The 19,722-nt window shown below is 36.9% G+C and overlaps 1 protein-coding gene across 9 annotated transcripts in view; it reads right to left on the reverse strand.

Moving 5' to 3' along the window:
• Positions 1 to 19,286, reverse strand: part of LOC132815753 (DNA-binding protein SATB1-like) — a 130,330-nt gene extending 111,044 nt beyond the window's left edge. The window contains exons 1-5 of one of the 9 annotated variants that reach the window (XM_060824889.1): positions 19,051 to 19,286; positions 5,673 to 5,906; positions 4,069 to 4,245; positions 2,792 to 2,918; positions 2,296 to 2,419 (exon numbers count right to left, since the gene is read on the reverse strand). In XM_060824889.1, the coding sequence (XP_060680872.1) occupies positions 2,296 to 2,419; positions 2,792 to 2,918; positions 4,069 to 4,245; positions 5,673 to 5,883 (639 nt within the window). In that variant the 5' untranslated portion in view covers positions 5,884 to 5,906; positions 19,051 to 19,286. Of the gene's footprint in view, positions 1 to 2,295; positions 2,420 to 2,791; positions 2,919 to 4,068; positions 4,246 to 5,672; positions 5,907 to 6,734; positions 7,441 to 18,756; positions 18,793 to 19,035 lie in introns of those variants that run through there. The other 8 variants (XM_060824890.1, XM_060824895.1, XM_060824891.1 and 5 more) reach the window with 8 other exon arrangements.
• Between the last annotated feature and the right edge of the window lie 436 nt (positions 19,287 to 19,722).

Raw genomic sequence — 19,722 nt, forward strand, 5'->3', positions numbered from 1 at the left:
GATAGGCTGAATGGCCTACTCATACTCTTTTTTTATGTTGTTAACATCTTCCAAATAGCAATGAGATAAATCACTTGTTTCACTGATACTGACTGCTGAAGAATGTTAGCCAGGGTTTGGAGCAAACTCGTTGCTGAATAAATTACTATTCTTTGAACAATGCAACGGGATCTATAACAGCCTCCTGAAGAGATGGGTGGGGCCCTGGTTTGAATTCTGATAAGAGGACTGCAGCATTCAATAGGTCTGAATTCCTTCACTCTGAGACTGCCACATCAGCCTAAATTATACTTTCAGGTCTTGCTGCAGGGCTCATATCCAGAAATTCTGATCCAGAAGTAAACAATTTAACCTGACACCGATATTATATTGGTATTAGTGTACTGTCTGGCTCAGCACCTCCTGATGATCTAGTCCAAAGCAATTAGTTGCAAATCCAACTTACACTTGCTGATGCTTTGGGATTTTTGTCACTGCACTTTGATGACCTGCATGTTGAGAACAGGTCATTCAAAACCTCCTTCCAACTCAATATAAACGTTGTTTAATCATAATTGATACTTTAATATAATTAAAAATTTTTTTTAAGTCTGATAATGTTTAGTGTTCCTGACTACAGCTACTAAATTTCACCAATATACCAATTTAAACTTTACAGAACACTATATAGAAAATGTTCTATCATTTCAATACTCACATAACTTCTGTTCCTTGTAAAATATTTTCAGAACTTACATTTCTATTAAATTGTGGAACTTTATTGAGTTGTTTCGGCCTGTCGTTATTTTCATGGTTATATGCATTACTGAAACATAAAAAAAGCCTGAGGATTAAGGGAAATGAATCCTCATGGCTCAACAAAAAAACTAGGATTGTACTCTGGTGATGGTCACACTTTCACAGGTTCCATGAATTTTTCAGTGGGACCAACGCATGAACAGATTGGGCAATGCCTTCCTCACTATTAAATGGATAGATTTTGCACCTCTTTTACACCCTAAACATGCGTGCAAGGAATATTAATCCTTAGCCCTATATGTTACTCACTGAGTACATTCTAAATAGGACATGTTCTTAATGTTTTCACTTCATTTACATATTAGAATATTTTTTCTTTAGCTTTAAAAATTGATAGGCAGATTTTGTGAACTGAATTGTATTATGGAAATGGTGCTAAATACTGCTGTGCACAAACAAGCTACAGCATTAATAAATCCACATTAATAAAGCAGTTCTGAGGAAGGGTCACCAAACTGAAATATTAACTCTGATTTCTCTGCACAGATGCTGCCAGACCTACTGAGTTTTTCCAACAACGTTTGTTTTTGTTTCGGATTCACAGCATCCACAGTGCTTTTGATTTTTGTTTAGCATTAATAAATTAATGTATTAACACTTTCTTTCAGTGGTAGATGTTTTTCTAGCATAATTACTTGTCTGGTAAGGATTCTAAGCTTTGTAGAATGAATATGGGTGTGGATCCAAAACAATTCAACTGTTTTGAATCATTTAATTTGTATGAAAACCTTGACCTTATCTATTTCTGCTTGGAATCAGAAACACATCGCTGTCAAAATTTTGCTACTGTAACATCAAATGACATCTTTTAGCAGAACATATCATTCCATTGTAATGAAAAACATTGTATCTAATATTAACACTTATAGCAGTGAAAGGCTTCTCCAACTACCAGTCAGTTTGGAACACATTTAAGTTAATAAATAACTAAGAATGAGATACACACAGTTAAAGTGTTCAGCAGACATCAAGTTAAAATTCTAGGCTTTTAAATGCTAGTTGAAACCCAAAGGTTACTTCAAAATGTTAAGCTCATTTCCTGGGTATCCAGTCTTTGAAAATGTACATTATAAGGAATTTTCAAAACAGTCACAACATTTCCAGGTTTCCAGTTTCTTTCTAGAGTACCAAACAATTGAAATAGATGAATTTTAATTTGGGACATAATTAATATTGGTTTATCCTGAATGAGCCTGTAGTTGATTGGAGGGAAATTTCTTACAATATGCCATAGGAAAAATTCAACTTTCAAACAATGAATATTACAGATGATCTACAAATCTACAACGGTGACTGTTACAATTGAGAATTAGATACTTACAAAACCTCAAAACCACTTGTAAGATTTGTGTTTGAAAAAAGTGTAATCAAATTTCTTTTTGATTTTGGTACAAAACATGCTGTTGCAGTACTCAAAATATTTAATAAGTACTCTCCTGTTCAGGTTTTATTAATTATTATTATTGCTAAACTACTATAGTAAATCCCTATAAATACCTGGGAGAGGGGGCATTCTTTTGCAAGTGTGCTCTGGTTCATTTCCTTCAGTAGTTCCTTTAGAGCATTTCTGACAGTTGTATGAGTCCACTGTTCAGGTGGCAAGTCTTCCAATTTTGGGCAACTGCATTATAAAATATATCATATAAAGGGAAGAAAAATTAGGACATTTCAGGACTGGTTCCTGATGCGACATTCCTTCAAGATAGACAGATTTCATTTGGCACATCAAGCAGATGCATCTAGAGATTGCTCTCAGTCTCCTGATTGTTCTGATTAGTTAATTACTTTATACAACACATCTGCTGTATTGATGCATGAATTATACATCAGCTGCATGTGGCGACTATTATTTCTTGTTACTTCTACCTTCTTGCTCCAATGCGTTTGGTAAAATAATTCAGGCATTTAGAGATGTGAAAGTTAAAGACAGAGATGAAATAGTAATGATGCCATGCAATTGTTGAGGCCCAGGGACTTGCATGTTGTGACTAACCTGTGTAACTGAATTTTCAGTGTGACCACATGATACACATCCTGCAGCATGTCTGCTACTGTGGCATCCGGTGCATCTGTCACATATGAGAGAGGGACTGGATTCCACTTCCCAACCTGGATCAGACCTGTGACAGTCGACATTAAGTAAAGTAAGAAACATCAGCTGACAATTCACCTACAAGATGCTAATGCTTTTCAACAGGTAATAATGTACATTTCTTAAATTATTTTGCTTGATCAAAATATTAAATCATAATTCCTTCATTCTTATGAGTAGAAACGTGTGACAAATATGAAGTTTGAAATAATCAATTAACAAAAAAGAGCTAATACTCATCCCTATGCTCCAGCATTAACTGGGTCAAACATACTAAACAAATGTCATTACCAGAAGTGTAACCTCTTTTGATGTATTAGAATTAAATAGCTACAAAATTTAAAGGAAAATACATTTTAAAAAGAAGAACTCATGCAAATTTATTTCACATGTTTGGGGTTTTTTGCTTCAATATTCTTCTGATAGAGCCACAAATTGCTAATCATAAGCACTGGTGATTAAAAAAATATTTCAGCTCATAGTATCTAAACTGGAAAAATAGACAAAGGGTAACCTAAATTTCAAATCCTTCCCCTTTCATTAGAAAACAGTTTTTGAATACATTATACTAAACATTAATAACTATTATATATAGATTTATAAATAAATTTATGTAATTTTTGATATAGATACAGTATTTAGAGTTAACTTTATTATTGCATACTACAGACCTTATGCAAATATAATAAACACCCTTATTATACTAAAACTTATTATTAAAATCAAAAAGTAGTTATTGCCACATAAAATGAATCATTGAAATGTCAGAATTTTGTACAATAAATTCCACTAACAATGTGAAATTGCAGTGAAAAAACAAACAGTTGATGATTTCTCAATAAATTGTAAATCAATATGACATGTATTGTGCATATAAAATGTAATAATTTTCAACATTGCTAATTTTTTTTATCATTATCCTAAGAAGCCTCACTGCAGTCACAGGTAGTGACAGGACTTCCCTGAGTTTTTTTTTGGCATAAACTGCTACATGTTTCCATTTTTCTCCTTTGAGCTGGGAATGTAAACAGATTTTTTTTCATTTCTGCACATGTTAATAACATTACCTGAAAAAACATTTAACACAACTTTTGAAAACAGTGTATTAAACACAATCTTTATAATGCAATGAAATGAAATGTAGCTTTAATTCTTGATGTAAATATGAAATGGTATACCTTTAGCCTGAGCAGCAGAACTGTGGGAATATCCAAGAGAAAGCAGTGCCATCTCCACTAGTTGGTTAAATAACATGTCTTTCCGTACCAGAACAAACTCTGCATGTTCTTCCTTACTTTCATACTCAATAGGGCTTTCAAAGTGTTCCACCACACAGAAAACAGGGAGCATATTTCCTACAAGAATAAGAAATGTCTTTTACATATTTTAATACTGCACATGCTATAAAAGGGTTTTTACATTATTCTAACAAGAATTATTAATATCTACTATAAACTATAAATCACTACATGTTTTTAAAAATAAATCCAATAAACTGTATATCATATCAAACATGTAAATGGATCACTTATAAGATAATCTGAGGAGTCTAGGTTTCCGGAGCTCCCATCAAGTTCAATTTTATAAAGTAAAGGTCAATGTTCCTTTAACTCACTAATGGGTTTGATCCACCTGTTTAACTTTACAGAATGATTAGGCGCTACAGTTTTAATGGATAAGTAATCCATAACTGTTCAAAATCATGCACTGCACAAGATTATGCTCTGTCTTTACAGAGCTATATCATTCATCATTGAAAGCTTTATAAAGATAGTCCTGCTTTTACATCCCAAGTTATATATTTGGCAGATCTAAAAACTGTTTATACAGCTCTTAGGATACTGACTAAATATGACATCATTAATTTATTACCATGTTTTTTCCAAACTGTCATCATCCTCCTTCTTTTAAAGTGGATAATCTTTCGTGATCTTGTATTTCACTAGCTGCTTCCTATTACTAATACTTGACTAAATTTCCAGGGCCAGCAACTTTATAACCTCCTAGCATTAAAGTAGTAAGTTATGGTCACCAATCAATTCTAAAAATACTCAATGATGTATATATGAAAGGCCGCATGAAGCTTTCACATTAGGTTTAAGAGTCTATGTAAACAACACATCTGCTGTAAGAAGTAATCAAGTATGTAGAATCCTTGTCTAAAACTGTACTGGTATCACAGTCTGCAAATATCACATAATGCCAGAGACAGCTGAAATCTTCTATTAAGGAATTTATGGCACTTATAACTTTGCAGGGATCATAAGACTGTTTGATTCTGCTCCAGTTCTTGATGGCAAATGTTAATATACTCTGTTTGAAAACTGTAATAAATTATATTTTTTGTGCTTTTAACCTGGCTTCCTTTATACATACATGCACTTGGCTAACAATCAATAAATAGGGTAATCAAAAGCAGAGGCCAAGGAATTTGCTGAAGTGCCTTTTTCCAGTTCTAATAGATAAAGATCTAACAATACAGACTGCTGTGTCCATTCATTTCATAAATAATACATTCCTTGTTGTCTGTAAATAGAGGAAAAATAAATGATTGTATGATAAATGTTATGGCAGCTTGAACAATAAATTCTGTTGCCTTCAAACTACGTTATTTTCATAAATATACTGCCTTGTGCAAGGACTGCATACATTTAAACTGCACTCTGAAGGAAATTTGCTTTGCAGTCAAGTTTGCATCATCGCGGGAATGTTAAAGCACCTAGATTTCTATGTGTATGTCTATATTTCTACATTAGTGAAAGCAGGTTGCACACACTGGTACCTTTTTTATTACCGATTTTCACCAGCTGGCCCGTGTGTTTGAGTGAGCCTCCAGTCACTTTGGCACCCATGCTACCCAGTCTGCTGCGGGTGGAGAGACTCCCATTCTGGTCCAGGCGGGGTATCTTAGCCGGGGGACCTTTAGGATCAATGAAATTGTTGTTTTTTTCTGAATTCTCCTTCACTTGCACTGTTTCACTGGGCTTTTCCATGCTCACCAACTCTCAGAGATCACCTACCAAGTTTAAAGAAAACCACTTCAAGATATTACTGAGGTCAGACTCAACAACAAATATAGAGGATTAATGTGGAATGTCCAGATTTTCTGCCACCAGCCTTCCCTTATTTAAAAACTGCGGTCTTGAAACCTTTATAGAACAACGTGTAGCTTTTCAGAAAGATACCAGATGCAAATCCTTCAGAACAGGCTTCAAGGATGTCAAAATGCAAGGACTGCTTCATTATCTGGAATTAAGACTACTATAGCGAAAATGTTGTCATTTTGAGTGCATACATTCTCAAATGACAGAATACTCCCAAATTTGAGGTCCAGAATTCAGACGTCAGGCCAGTGTACATCACAAAATGAATGGTCACATCTCAAAGTATTCCAATTTTGACTAGGTACAAGATTATTGTGATTACGATCAAATGATAAGACACTGGTTGTAGCATATAGATCGGATTTTTTTCATGAACTACAGCAAATTCCACTTTTCACTGACTACAGTGACACAAGATCAGTGCTAAGGCAGCATTCTCATCCCCGCATCGCGATGGTCACCTGTGACCTAGCATTTTTTAAACAAATAATGTACGGTTTAAGCCCCTGCCTACTTTACAACTTTTTTTCTCCGTGATACCAGTTCCATGCATTTTAGAAATTCCACTCCAGGATTTCACGTTTACATGTATTTAGAAAAAAAAGACAAAGAAACAAACTAACCAAAGCGGTATGGGTACACACACACACACATACACACACAACGCTATCGTTATCTTGTGGCATCTTTTTTCCGAAAAAAAACTACAAGAAATATAATTCCGATCGCAACCAACTCACCCACTTCTCTGCGCGGAGCTAAAAGGCAAACTTCCAAGCCATAAGAAAAATAGCAACTCTCCAGATCGGACTCTTCGCGAAAACTAACAGCCGGACCGGTTGGTTTCTGGACAGTATATAGCTCCGAAATAGTATTTGTTTTTTTTTCTCTTTTGAAATTGTTTTTTTAAATGATCTTCGTGTTTAGTGGTGGAGAGAAGGGAAAGTGACTAGTTGGAAAAGACAGTTAATATTAAGATTAAAAAGGAGGAACTTGGGACACAAAACGTGACATATATTGTTTTCAAACCCAAAAAGTCGTGGACTTTTTGCTGTTGTTTAAAAGTCCAGTACAAGCTGTAGTGTGGTGACGACTGTCCCTGAATCTCTCTCTCTCTCTCTCTTCCTCAGTCAGGACGGAGCCGAGCGGCTTCACATTAAATTATTAGTTGCTTTGAGACTCATCACTCCTCTTCTCTTCCCTTTCTCCTCTCAGTGCTGAGAAAATAACCCTTCCAAAACATCACGGTCTTTTTCAGGCAGCGACAGTCCACCCGGGCTCTGCCTGGCTTGGGCTGCCTTTCGATTGCATCACTCCTTGTAACTGTCAGAGCAATTTGTTCAAGAAAATAACAAAAAAAAGGGGGAGAGAGAGAGTGAGAGAGAGAGGAGGGAGGACAATTTCCGGCTGGCGCGCAAGAATTTTTAATCAGCTTGATTACTGTAAGACGGCTCTGCATTTATTACAGATAATAATACCACATGATCAAATAATTATAGCACTGGCTCAGCCTCAGGGCTGGAGAGAGGGAGAGGGTGGCTGGAGCCAGTCAACAACAAACAGGAGGAGCTTTTTTAACTCGTCACTGCTGCATGCCATCGGCAGGCACTGTCAGTGTGAGAGAGAGTGTGTTGTAAGTGAAAAACAGTGATGATGGGGCGGGGGATATGAGGAGACAGTGTTGACCGAACCGCAAACAACATACAGCAGATAGTGCAAAGCTCCTGGAAAGGATTTCATGCATAAGAACATGATAGCGTTTGTGCTGCGGGAGACGGCCAGATGGATGGTTTACACACACACACACACACATACACTCGCAGTCGCACCTGCACACGGACATAGACCTAAACATACGCATTATGAGCGCTAATATGCATGAAGGAAGATGCAAGATACGCATGCATAAAAAGGTATACACGTGTTTATATTTCCGTGCCTCTCCGTGTGTGTGTGTGTGTGTGTGCAGGTGCGGCAGTTGAAATGTAGATTTCAAAAAGTCACATTCGCAATATTTTTTCGGGTTTTTAAAAAAAACTGTTCACCTGTACTCTGCCACTTAGGCTTTTGTAAGTAGACAAGAAATTGTGGCTTGGACTGTATGTGTTAGCAAGAATCTGTATTTAGCTGACAAATATTGACTTTATTTTCGAGTCAATCCTGGCCACTTCCCACCTCCCATCCTAATATGGGACATTGTTAATACCTTAATTCGTTTAGTTAAAACTGGCAACATTTACCGAGCGAGCAGACATATTTAAGTTATTCAAAGTAACAACAATTTAAGTTGAAACCTGTAATTAAATGTTAAGCTCCTTTCGTTTCATATTTATTTACCCATGCAACTTTTATAAACACAACTTGTATTTCAGAAGATCCATGGGAAAAGCTTAGCAAAAATTCACTCTGGTTAAGGTTAATCCAAATATAAATTAACACAATACCTCGAAAGGAAACAGGTAAGAAATCAAGGTGTTAATGCTCCGAATTGGGTTATAGGAAATAATTTTTCCAAGTTCTTTTGACCATCATAACATGTATGCAGCAAGTCTGCAGTTCCTTGGACTCACACTGGTAGACAAACGAAGCAGAGACAGACCATATGGTACAAAGCAATTCTGAATTCGTCTTTTATGTTTATGTATGATATATGATGTTCTGTAATGCTGGAGGAGACAAAATATTGTGAAACAAGAATCCTTTTTGATGTTTTGTAATATTTTGTGAGTTTCTGAAACATTAAATACAAACATGTATAATTATAGCATAAAATTTGTAGTGTTCCTAAAATAGAAAATGCCAGAAATACTCAGCAGGTCAGTCAGTTGGCTGAGAACTGATGAGTTAACAGGTGTAGACTCTTCATCTTACTCATCTGTTCTCTTCACAGATGCTAACTGGCTTGCTGAGCAATTTCTGTATTTGTATTGTGTTTCCAGTATCTACAGGTTTTACAGTTATCTTACTTTAAAAGTATACTTTGGTTCTGCTGTTTTAAATAAATGACAATGAACTTTAATGCTTTGGATTCATTCATAAGACTGACTCTGTTGAAATAAATTTATGAGAAACTTTTTCTGTGTTCCTTAACTCAGCTCAAACTGTAGCAAGTAGGATCACTGCTAAGAACTCTTCCTTTAGCAAATCCCAAAAGAATGCTGTAACCCGATTTATTACTCTATATATTAAAAAAAAGTGATATGTTCTCTGTTTCTTAAGCAGTTGGGTAGTAAAATTCATTAAGTATAACTTTCTCTCTTTACTTTCACCCGTCAAAAAGAAAATATCTTAGAAGTTGTTTGTTTTTTTAATGCCCATCTATAAATTTGGATAACTATCACCATAGAAATTGTACTTGAAACCAAAATCACACATGTAGAATAAATGAATGCACTGGCAATGCATTAAAATATTCCAAAAGTTATAATATTCTAGATCTTATGGACAATTAAGTCATGATTGAGTTATGTAGGTGACCTTTTTTATTAGAGAAGTGTGGACATATGTTCTATTTGTTGCTAATTAGCAACAATATTCAGCACTATTCACTTAAGTTTTTGAATATCTCAACAAAGATATTTTTCTGCTTTAAAATATGATCTTTGAACAACCATTTATTTCAATGGGTATAGAATAAAATAGTGTTAAGGAGTATATTTGGTGGGATTGTATACGATGTAAGTAACTGTTGTGTTAAGGCAATTGATCTTCAATTTCTTAGGGGACTACATTTGGAACATAAATTAGGATATGCTTCATCACAAACAAAATATAGAACATGGAAAATTGGCACTCTTTGACCACCTTAACCTATGTAGGCAAAGGAAAAAGAAGGAGTCATTACACCTGAGAGACAGAAAACTAGGTATTTACAAAGAGACAAAACACCATTTAGTGGAGACAGGAAATAATTACACCTAAACAAGTCATGCCTCAGGCCCGATCTAACAGAGCATCCAGCCTGCACTATGGGCATCAGCCAATTGCAAACTTTAACCCCTAACATTCTGAAAAGTGTCATTATATTTGGAGTGGAACTATTTCACTCCTTATAAGCACTCAACTCACTGTGCACTTACATTTATGTTGTATTTAATTCCAAAGGTTACATATAAGGCACATATATTTACTGATGTGGATTCAAACTAAATTTAAATTAACTTAAAAACTAACCATTTAAAGCTTAAAGAGCCAAGAACAATGGTTGAGCAGCCTCTATCTCTGTTGCCTTAATCAAATATTGTATACCTCCTTGTGAGACAGAATGCTGAATGTGGAAGTAATTCAGCATGCAAGTATTCCAAGATGTTCACCCTGCTTGAGTCAGTGATGACTTTATTAGCTGGGTCATGTGAACTAAATGTATGATAGCCATATCCTCAAAGACATGCTCTGCGGTCAACTTACAACCGGCGTGAAACCAACACCACTCATGTCTGTACAAAGATTCAAAGAAGTCTGTAAGTGAGAAATCAAGTTGAATGGGATTGAAGTTGATACAAGGTAAGTCCACATTGGTGACCACAGTGCCTGGTGACAAGCAGTCAGCAAGGACATGGATAAAGCAAAGGACAAAGGAAGAAGGAAAGCTGGTAACAGAAAAGAGAGCACACCACAAAGAAAACAAACATCAGTCAATCTTAGGCCAATGCTATTTATCTGTGGCACTTTTGGTTGAGATTGCCACCCATGAATTAGCTCCTCTAGCTACAACAGATAATGTTCAAACCAAAAATGGCAAGCCCTCTGGTGCAGGCCATCCTCTCTCAAGATGGATGGATGCTTTCACCCCTCACTGCTTCCTTGAAAAGGAATAATTTTGCAACATTAATGCACAACTCAAAATAATCTAATTTGAGGAATTCTATTGTGCTCAGTAAAAATTAAGAGTGTCACACGGAGATGGAATTATATCTGACTTTCTTGAACAAGTATTTTCAAAACATAAATCAATAACAATTTTGAGACATGTATCAACTTGATTTACAGGCAATGTTCAGTAGAATGACTGTCTAATATTTACTATTAAGGTTTTTAAAGGAATATAAGAAATTAGGTGTACGTACTCCAATCTCTTACCTGTATTAGTTAATCTCACAATATGGTGGCAGAAAATTCCAGGAGATAGGACCTTAGAGATTGAGTTAATCATAGCCAGTGATAGTATGTGAGGATGAGGAGCAATCTGGTGATAGAGGAATAGAAGGTGCAAAGGAGGAGACAGTCAATAAGGCAAGATATGGTGATGCCATAATGAGATCTGAAACCAAGGCCAAGAAGTTTGGAATTGACAAGTTGAGGTATGGTAATTATAATGGAGAGGACAGGGTAGTGAGAACGTGTAAGTTAATAGAAGGTGGGTTTTATCATTTTGTATAATTTGAAACTTCAAAAAAATTGAAGCCATCAAATGCTTCTTGGAGAAGTTGAATCTGGAGGTGATGAAAATATGGGCTGGGTTTTCAGCAGTGGAAGAGGTGAGGTGGAGACAGCAATTCTGTTGAGGTACAATTAAGTGGCTTTAGCTGTAAAGGCAGTAGATGAACTTGGCATCACAAGGATGCTGAATTATGTCACCTAATACATCTTTTAACGCCAGTGAGAGATAGCCTTCAACTGGCACCTGTTGTGCTGAAGCAAAAAGGGAAAACATTCAGTTCAGGCCTACAAAGTACCCAAGTGTGAAAACTGAGCAAAGACACCATCATACTTGTGTGCAAATACGCTGAACAATTGCTAACAATAGTTTTTAAAGAAGTGACCCACTCCACAACTTGTATTTTAGTGAAATTAAAATATGCTGTGGATATAAATATGAATACAATGACATTTTCCAAAAAAGGACCCCAGGATGTTCAAAGATCTCACTTAGATTGCATTGATGAATAAATTCCAAAATGGGTGGCAATAATTTACACAGATAAATAATTTCAGAGCATCTCTCTTGAGAAATTCAAATAGAATACTTAAACGATTTTGCTGTCATCCTTGATTTTGCTTTGCCATCTTCCTAAGTGCATGCACTTTTTGCAAGGATAGCTTTTTTTTGTGAGTTTCACCTGTCAAGAATTTAGGAAGCTTATGTGTCAGTAGGCTATTCAACAATAGAGTCATCACGGTCAACTTCGTTCCATGAACACAGGGAAGTACTTCTCACAGAACTCAATAAGGAGTGTTCTGCTTTGAGTATGCTAACTGATTTTCACCTTCATATGCTGAGATGTTAAAGTAGTCAGTTGTAGCAGCATCACTATCATTCCTACTAAAATGAGCTAATTCAGCAGAGAGCTGGATTAATTCTCCAATATTCTTGGCTTCTATTGCTCAGCCATTCACTGGGAATCAGAACAACCAAACTACAAAAATCATAATAGGAACACAACCTACACTTGAAGACATATTCAACTCATTTATTTGACAAAAGTTCCTGTTGAATAAAAATCCTGAGATTTTAACAGTGCTGACATTAATAGTACTTCTTCCTGAGACATGCTTCATTTTTCAGTCAGGTCACAATGAGTAACATATATATATCCTTTTTCAGTATTAAGTTGCTCAACCCAAGGATATTTAACAAGCCAAATATTGCAAATGTGATATATCATATTGCCCACCATTTCAGTAGAGCTAATATTAGAGTGAAGAAGCTGTGCAGATGACAGTATGACAATCCTTTTGTCTGATTAGCAATAAGAAGAGCATCAGTAAGTATATAGTCAATCGTCTTGTGGTTAAAGTGCTGTACAAAGAAAAAAATGCTCTTGAAAAGTGTTTCAGGAAAAGAATTAGTCCTGCTTACACTACTTTTCCACCCAAAATCAGGTAAAAATCCCATCTTTCAATCTAGATTTTTGTTAATTATATATAATTATGGATGAGGAAGACCATTCTGCCCATTCTATCAATCTCTCTCCCCACCCTCCAAAAAGAAATTCAGAACCCATTTATTTCTTTAAGAATTTCACAGCTTTGCTTGCACATCTCTATTCAGGGGCCATTAAACTAAATAAAAGTGGAATTCCATTACCTCTTTCCACTTAATCCTGCCAACCCACCTAAACATTTTCACTGGATTGCAGGAGGCTAAATCAGAGAATCATAGAATTCCTAAAGTGTGGAAGCAGGCCATTCAGCCCATCAAGTCTACACTGACCCTCTGAAGAGCATCCCACCCAGATGCGTCCCCTACTCTATCACTGTAACCCTGCATTTCCCCATGGTTAATTCTCCTAATTTACATATAAATAAATGGATGTATTAATCTGCTCTTGTTCAGATTAACAGTCAGTACACAATTTTTAATTGAACTGATTTTGATTTAAACAAAAAACTGAATTTAGAAGAATTAAGTTGTCAAACCTGGACCACTGCAAACTTAAACACAACAGACATGGCCTCTGTTAAAAATGAATACACCTTCTGTCACACTTACATTTTGCACATTCAACCAGAATGAAAAATGATTGTATTTTGTGTTTCTTCTCATGGGCAAGTGGGGTGTTTGGGGGGGGGGGGGGGGAGGTGTTATGCTCATTTGCGCAAGGAATATCAGTATTGGAGAATACAAAGCTTGGTGTCAACATCAACCACTCCAAGGTCAGTTGTACACAAGAAGCAAAACTAAAGTTTCCTCTACACTTATCCTGACTATCACTCCTTCCAACCAGAGAATCCGCTTTCTACTGATTTACCATTTTGCAATAGCTTCATTTTCTACCTTTGTCCTCTGATGGTCTTACCAAGTGACCCTGCTCGCACATTATCAAATTGTGATTCCATATCCATCAGTTACCGCATTTGCCAGTTTGAGACTGTTCAAGCTCATTTACATATGACTTTTGCAATTCAGTGGAAGGAGGAAATCTTAATCTCATCATTCTGGCCAAATTTTGAACATAAATCTCAAAGACTGAACAGGTGGCATGCCAAATAGCTGCATCACTCAGTCCACCTTCATCTTAATTATTAATTTTCTGATATATTTATTGGTTTGTTTCAGTTTTGGAAGATATAGAAAAGCATCATGTGTTGGCACGATCTTTGGTTGGCTGAATTGCTTGTTCCTGTGCTGTACTGTTCTTTGTATCCACTTTGTTAACAAAGTTCACATCCTTGCATATAGGAGTAAAGAAGACAACCTTTAAAAGTTCAATCCTGGTTGGGGAAATGTATATTGAAATTCTAAACCTTTTATGCATCTAAATCCCCAATTGCCATGTCAAGAATCTTTCCCAATAAACAACCAGTTTATAACATCTGGAATAGATATCCAAAGGATCTGAATAGAAGCTGTTCCAGATCCAAGGTTTTAATTTATTTTAATGCTTACCCACAGTTAGTGTGCATATGGTCATTTTAGATCAGAAGCTAGATTCACAAAATAGAGCATTGATATTAAATGATTGCAACTTGTACATTGACAATGGTTTGCAATAATGTAACATCAAAAAAATTGGAAATATTTTTAATCAGATTTAAAAATTAATTATGATCCTTGTCATGGATGCTAAATCATCAAGATAATAAGAAATTAATTTGAATTCAACAGTTATCTATCATCCCTTTATTGATACAATATAGAAATTATGCCAAAAATCTGCACAACACGATAAGGAGTGAAACAATTGGAACTCCGGTATGGTATTTATGTGTTGCTTTATATATTTCTCTGTAGAAGATTGTAATTAGAAAACCTGATACTGGCATAATATCTCCCGAACTCAATGTTCCAGGTTTAACAACAGCATGTTATTGATCAATATCCAAAGAAATGTCAATTTATCTGCATAAGCAGTTCATTCTACTGTGTAAGTTCTACTAATAAACAAATGTATTTCAAGTTCTGAGGCACAGTTGAATTCCTGCGTGCAATTAAAGGGCTCTTTTCATTAATTGAATTCAAACAGTGAATATATTCCGAAATGTAGCAACTAGTCTAACATTATACTGCATGAATTAAGTTTGATTTAGCAATCCAAGTACTAATTTTGAAAAATTGTGGATTTGAATGTTCATAATGCTCAAATTTGGACATATGACTATATTTTTTCACAAACCTTTTCTGAAAATCCCCACTGACTTCCCTCACTTACTGTTGTGTATACCCTGATAACTTGCTTTATGCAGCAGATACTCTGAATTGCTTTTCTTTTGCTTCAGCCAAGAGTTTAACCTATTTGTAATAAACAGACTCTTTGACCACATTCACCACATTTCCAGATTGTGGGATTTAAACAGCTCCTAGATCATCTTTCATTATTTTTCACAGCTACAAGATACAATCAGCAAACATGTTTCCCTCCCCTCTCTACTTCCCAGAGGAACTGTTTGCTCCCTGATATTCTTGTCTTTTTTTCTGTCATCTCAATTTATGGCTGTCCTCCTTTCCAGTTTCCCATGGAACCAAAGCAGATGGATTCACCATTTTATACCCCAATCACTCTTCACTCTGAATTGATAATTTAAATTGTCTTTGCCCAATTTAGCACACTGCATGTGTTGCTCATAGTGAAATCTCTTCTCCAGAAGAGTCCAAATGGAGATCAGTTGCTTCTTTTGCTGAAAATTTCCATTCTATCTGTAGTGTGATCATATGGATTATCAGACAAACTCTTAATGCCAAACTGACATTGATCTCTTTATTTTTGACTTATGTTTCCCTATCCGTTTCTCACATCTAAACTTTACCATTTTGAAGATTACCCTTAAGTACCCCTTTTTAAAATAATTTCACTTCCTCAGACATTCTTTGTTGACTATCCAGTCACTTTTAAAAATCCCTTCCCACCTACCTATATACTGCTACAGAAACCATAAAGCCTGTAAACTGTGTTTTTGTAATTATTATGAGCGCAGTGACACTTGATTTTATTCTGCCTCTCTCTCTTTGTTTTGATCAATCATTTTATAGCTTACACTTACATTTCAGTTTCTAGTTCAGACAAAGAGTCAATACCTGAAATGCTAACCTGCCATTACTGGTTTGCAGATGCTGATAGACCTGTTCTGCATTTCATCCTTTTCTATTTGCTGGAGTAGGGCAAATATTGAGCAGTCATACCGAACTCCATCCTATCTAAATGGGTTGCTTTGTTACATCGACTGTAAAGACATAATGCAAATACTCCAGTCTTTTTTTTGTGATCTTTGGAATGCTCATAACGTCAAGCTTGGTTAACAGCTGTGGCTGTCTCTATTTAGCCCACTCACTGATTAAGTTGTGAGAAAGGTTTGTCTTTATTATCACTTTTTATTTTCCTTATTTCAATTATTTTTCATTTCTATCATTGCTGTTTCTCTCTCTCTGAACTCTGCCATCTCTCTTCAGCTCCTAACTTTATTATTGAGTCTCTAAAAATCTAGGCCCCTGGGTTGAATCACTAACCCTGCCAGTACTGCATGCAAAATGAGTGTTCGCCAATAATATGCTATCATAGATTAATATTATATGAAGAACTTATTCTGTATATTAAATTGAAAGTAAGAAGATACCCAAAATTACCAAGTTGTTTTGAGGTAAACCTTCATGTTGATATGTGTGATCCTGTTGCAGATACAGGAACTTATGGGCTTGAAATATCTCTAAGGCCATCTTCAAAGTTGACCATGTTTGCATACAGGCTTCCAAACTGTACTCCCCAAAATACCAATGTATCAAACCTCTTCTGAGTGTCATGTTTACCACTTTGATGGAATTCCTCTTATTATAATTTCACTAGAAAAAAATGTGCATAATCTGGAAGTGTATTCTTGCACACAGGTCAACTTTTTCCAGTACAATTATTTATTGGAATGATATTCTTGCCAAGCAATTACATAAAAATATTTGTTAAACTTGATGTACTTATTTTGAGGAAATATACTTGAAAAGTGGTCTAACAGATTATGTTTAATTATTTAAGTAAATTGGGTCAGTCCTATCAACAGAATGACCTCTATATGCATATATAGATATTTCATATTGAAACTGGTTTAGCATTACTGTCTGAGTTAGGTTAGGTACAACAGAACTAAGAGAATACAGGAGTCTTGCCTGTAAGGAGTGGAAGTATTAGCTGAGACACCTGCTTATGCTCTGCAACACAGTAGGATTAACTTTAATCCAAATGGCCAGGTGGGAAACAAAGTCAGAAATTGCAGGAAAAACTCATCAGGTTTGGCAGCATCAGTGGAGAAAAAAAACACTTAATGTTTTGGGCCCATTGACTTCAGACCCAAAATGTTCTTCCAGCAATTTGTTGTTTCTGATTTCCAGCATTTGCATTTCTTGTTTTCTTTTAAATCAGGTGGCAACTTCTGGGATACTGTTTTTAACACCTTGCATAATGTTGTCCTTCACTGACTTCAATGAAATTAAAATTCATGCAGAATAGAAAATTAAGCCTACTGTCTCACTGTGGGGCCATCCTGAGCAATGTCTTCTTCTGGATGGTCTCATGATAGGCAATATCTCACCTTGGACAGTGCCTTGCAGTGGACAATGTCTCACTATGGGCAGTGAATTACTAAGGACAATACCTTACTATCAAAAATGTCTCAATATGGGCAATGGTTCATGTGGACTATGGCTCCTCATAGGGATAGTCTCATCATGGGCATGTCTGATGGGGAAAGACTTACAATGGGGAAAGCCTCAATGTGTGGTTGCTGTGTGTAATGTCTGACCATCATGAGTAACATTTAGTTCCGAACAATGTCTTGTCATGGGCATTTGGAAATGCCTTCTCGTGGTAATGTCACTCGTGGATAATACCTTACGGCAGTCTCTCATTGTGAAAAATCTCTCCCAACTGATACCCTTATGCCAGGATGGAAAATGTAGGTTAATTGTCTTACAGAGCATCAAGGTGTGATCTTTCTGCTGCATCTCCCAGTGTTCAGAGAGGATGAGATTAGGACTTCCAGTCTAAGAAGTTTAGTTTTGCTAAAAAGAATGTAAAAAGCAAGCTGTCGTATCTGCGTAAGAGTGTGGCTCGCGTCAAGCAAGCGACTGGAGCAGGAGGTGAACTGGTAGGGACCAGGTCGAGCTGAGGAAGAGCCTGTCTCGGGCTATCTGGCTGCAGAACTGTCCCCTTCTGAAAAGGAACCAAGAGTGGAGTTCCTACAGCAGTAAAGATAATCGTTGGTGAGATGAACGTGTTAGATGTACCATTGTCTAGATTAGCGAGGCCTGTTTTTGTTTGGGCAAATCTACTGTCAGAGATTCATTTGATTACACTCGATCGCCAGTGAGGCCGTTTTTACACTTAGCGTATAATAAATACTGTATATGATGGGTCAGCTGAGGTAAAATGCTGGGGTCAACATTTCCATAGTTAGTGGAGACAGTAGCTTATTTTAAAACAGTCAGTAATAATTCATGAACGAGGTACGAATACGCCACACAACTCATGAAGGCTCAAGCACTAAATATTTACAGGTACCGTCCACTTGCCCGTAACTTCACACAAAGTCCCGTCAGATCATAAGAAATACTCAATATATACAAGGCGGGCTTTGATTTGAGGCACGATCCCCAGTAAAGATTACAAATTCATCCTCCTCTGGTTCACATCCTGACACACACACGCACAGTCTTGCAGCTTTTCTATCTACAGTGATGACAGATACTGCCCGAGAAACGAGCGTGTTATTTCAGACAGACTGATTAATGTTATAAACCCGAACATGACAGGGGCAACACAAATAAAGAGGAAGCCAGCGGGGATGTCCAAAAACAGGGGCATTTAAGTAGGTAATTACGTCCACAAAGACCTTACTCACGTCAAGTGTTTCCTTCAGGTTAGACTATTACAAAGTTAAAACGGCTCCAGGACACGACAACTGGCAGCGACACCCCACAGAAGCTCCGAACCGCTACAGTCACTCGAAGCGCGCACACACCACTCTCAATCTCTCCCTGCAATCTGACATGTTGAAAACAATTTCTCAGAACAAGGTGGCAAATTGTTGCCACAAAATCGCCCTCACCACAAACTGCACACACAGAGGCAGCCACAAAATCACCGGGGAATATCGAACAAAGGCATGGAACACGCTTACCCGGGTAAACAGTACCTTAGAATTGTCGCCACATTTAAAGTTGCAGTTCTCTCCCCCCTCCCTTTTAACAATGTGCAGAGACATACACTGGAGCGAACACTCTGCAGCCGCCTCGATCACCAATAATCTTCCAAGTCCTGAGACTTATTGATTTGGCAAACAGAAACTTCTCCCGGATCAGCGTCTTGTGTGGTACAGTTCACAGTAGATTTTGTTTTTTTTTAAGTAAAAGGAGTGATCTTATCAGTGCGGTGCTAAAGTATAGGACGTGTCTGGTGCAGTTTATTCACAGGAAATCAGCCCAGTAAAATATGCAAACACTTCCAGTTGTCGTTATTTGTTGAATGGAGGTGAACCGCAACAGGAAAGGGGGTGGCGATGCGGAGCTTTCAGACCAGCCATCCCGGAGGCAGGGCGCACCTTCAGCGGGGAGGCAGGGAGAGAGAGAGAGACACTGAGACAGAGCAGCTAGCTGTCTTCGGGACAGTCACTGACAGAGCGGGCACTGTCACATCCCACAAACCGCCCGCCCTAGTGATCCAAGCTCTCTGAGCACACCGCGCCCTGCTTGAAACTGAAAGTGGCAGAGAAGGACAAGCTGACTATATTAGGTACGGCAGGAGAGGACCGCATGCTTTACATCTTCCTCTCAGCTGCAAATTAAACAGCACTGACTGGAAATATCTG

The sequence above is a fragment of the Hemiscyllium ocellatum genome, chromosome 5 (genome assembly GCF_020745735.1).
Source record: "Hemiscyllium ocellatum isolate sHemOce1 chromosome 5, sHemOce1.pat.X.cur, whole genome shotgun sequence".
NCBI lineage: Eukaryota > Metazoa > Chordata > Chondrichthyes > Orectolobiformes > Hemiscylliidae > Hemiscyllium > Hemiscyllium ocellatum.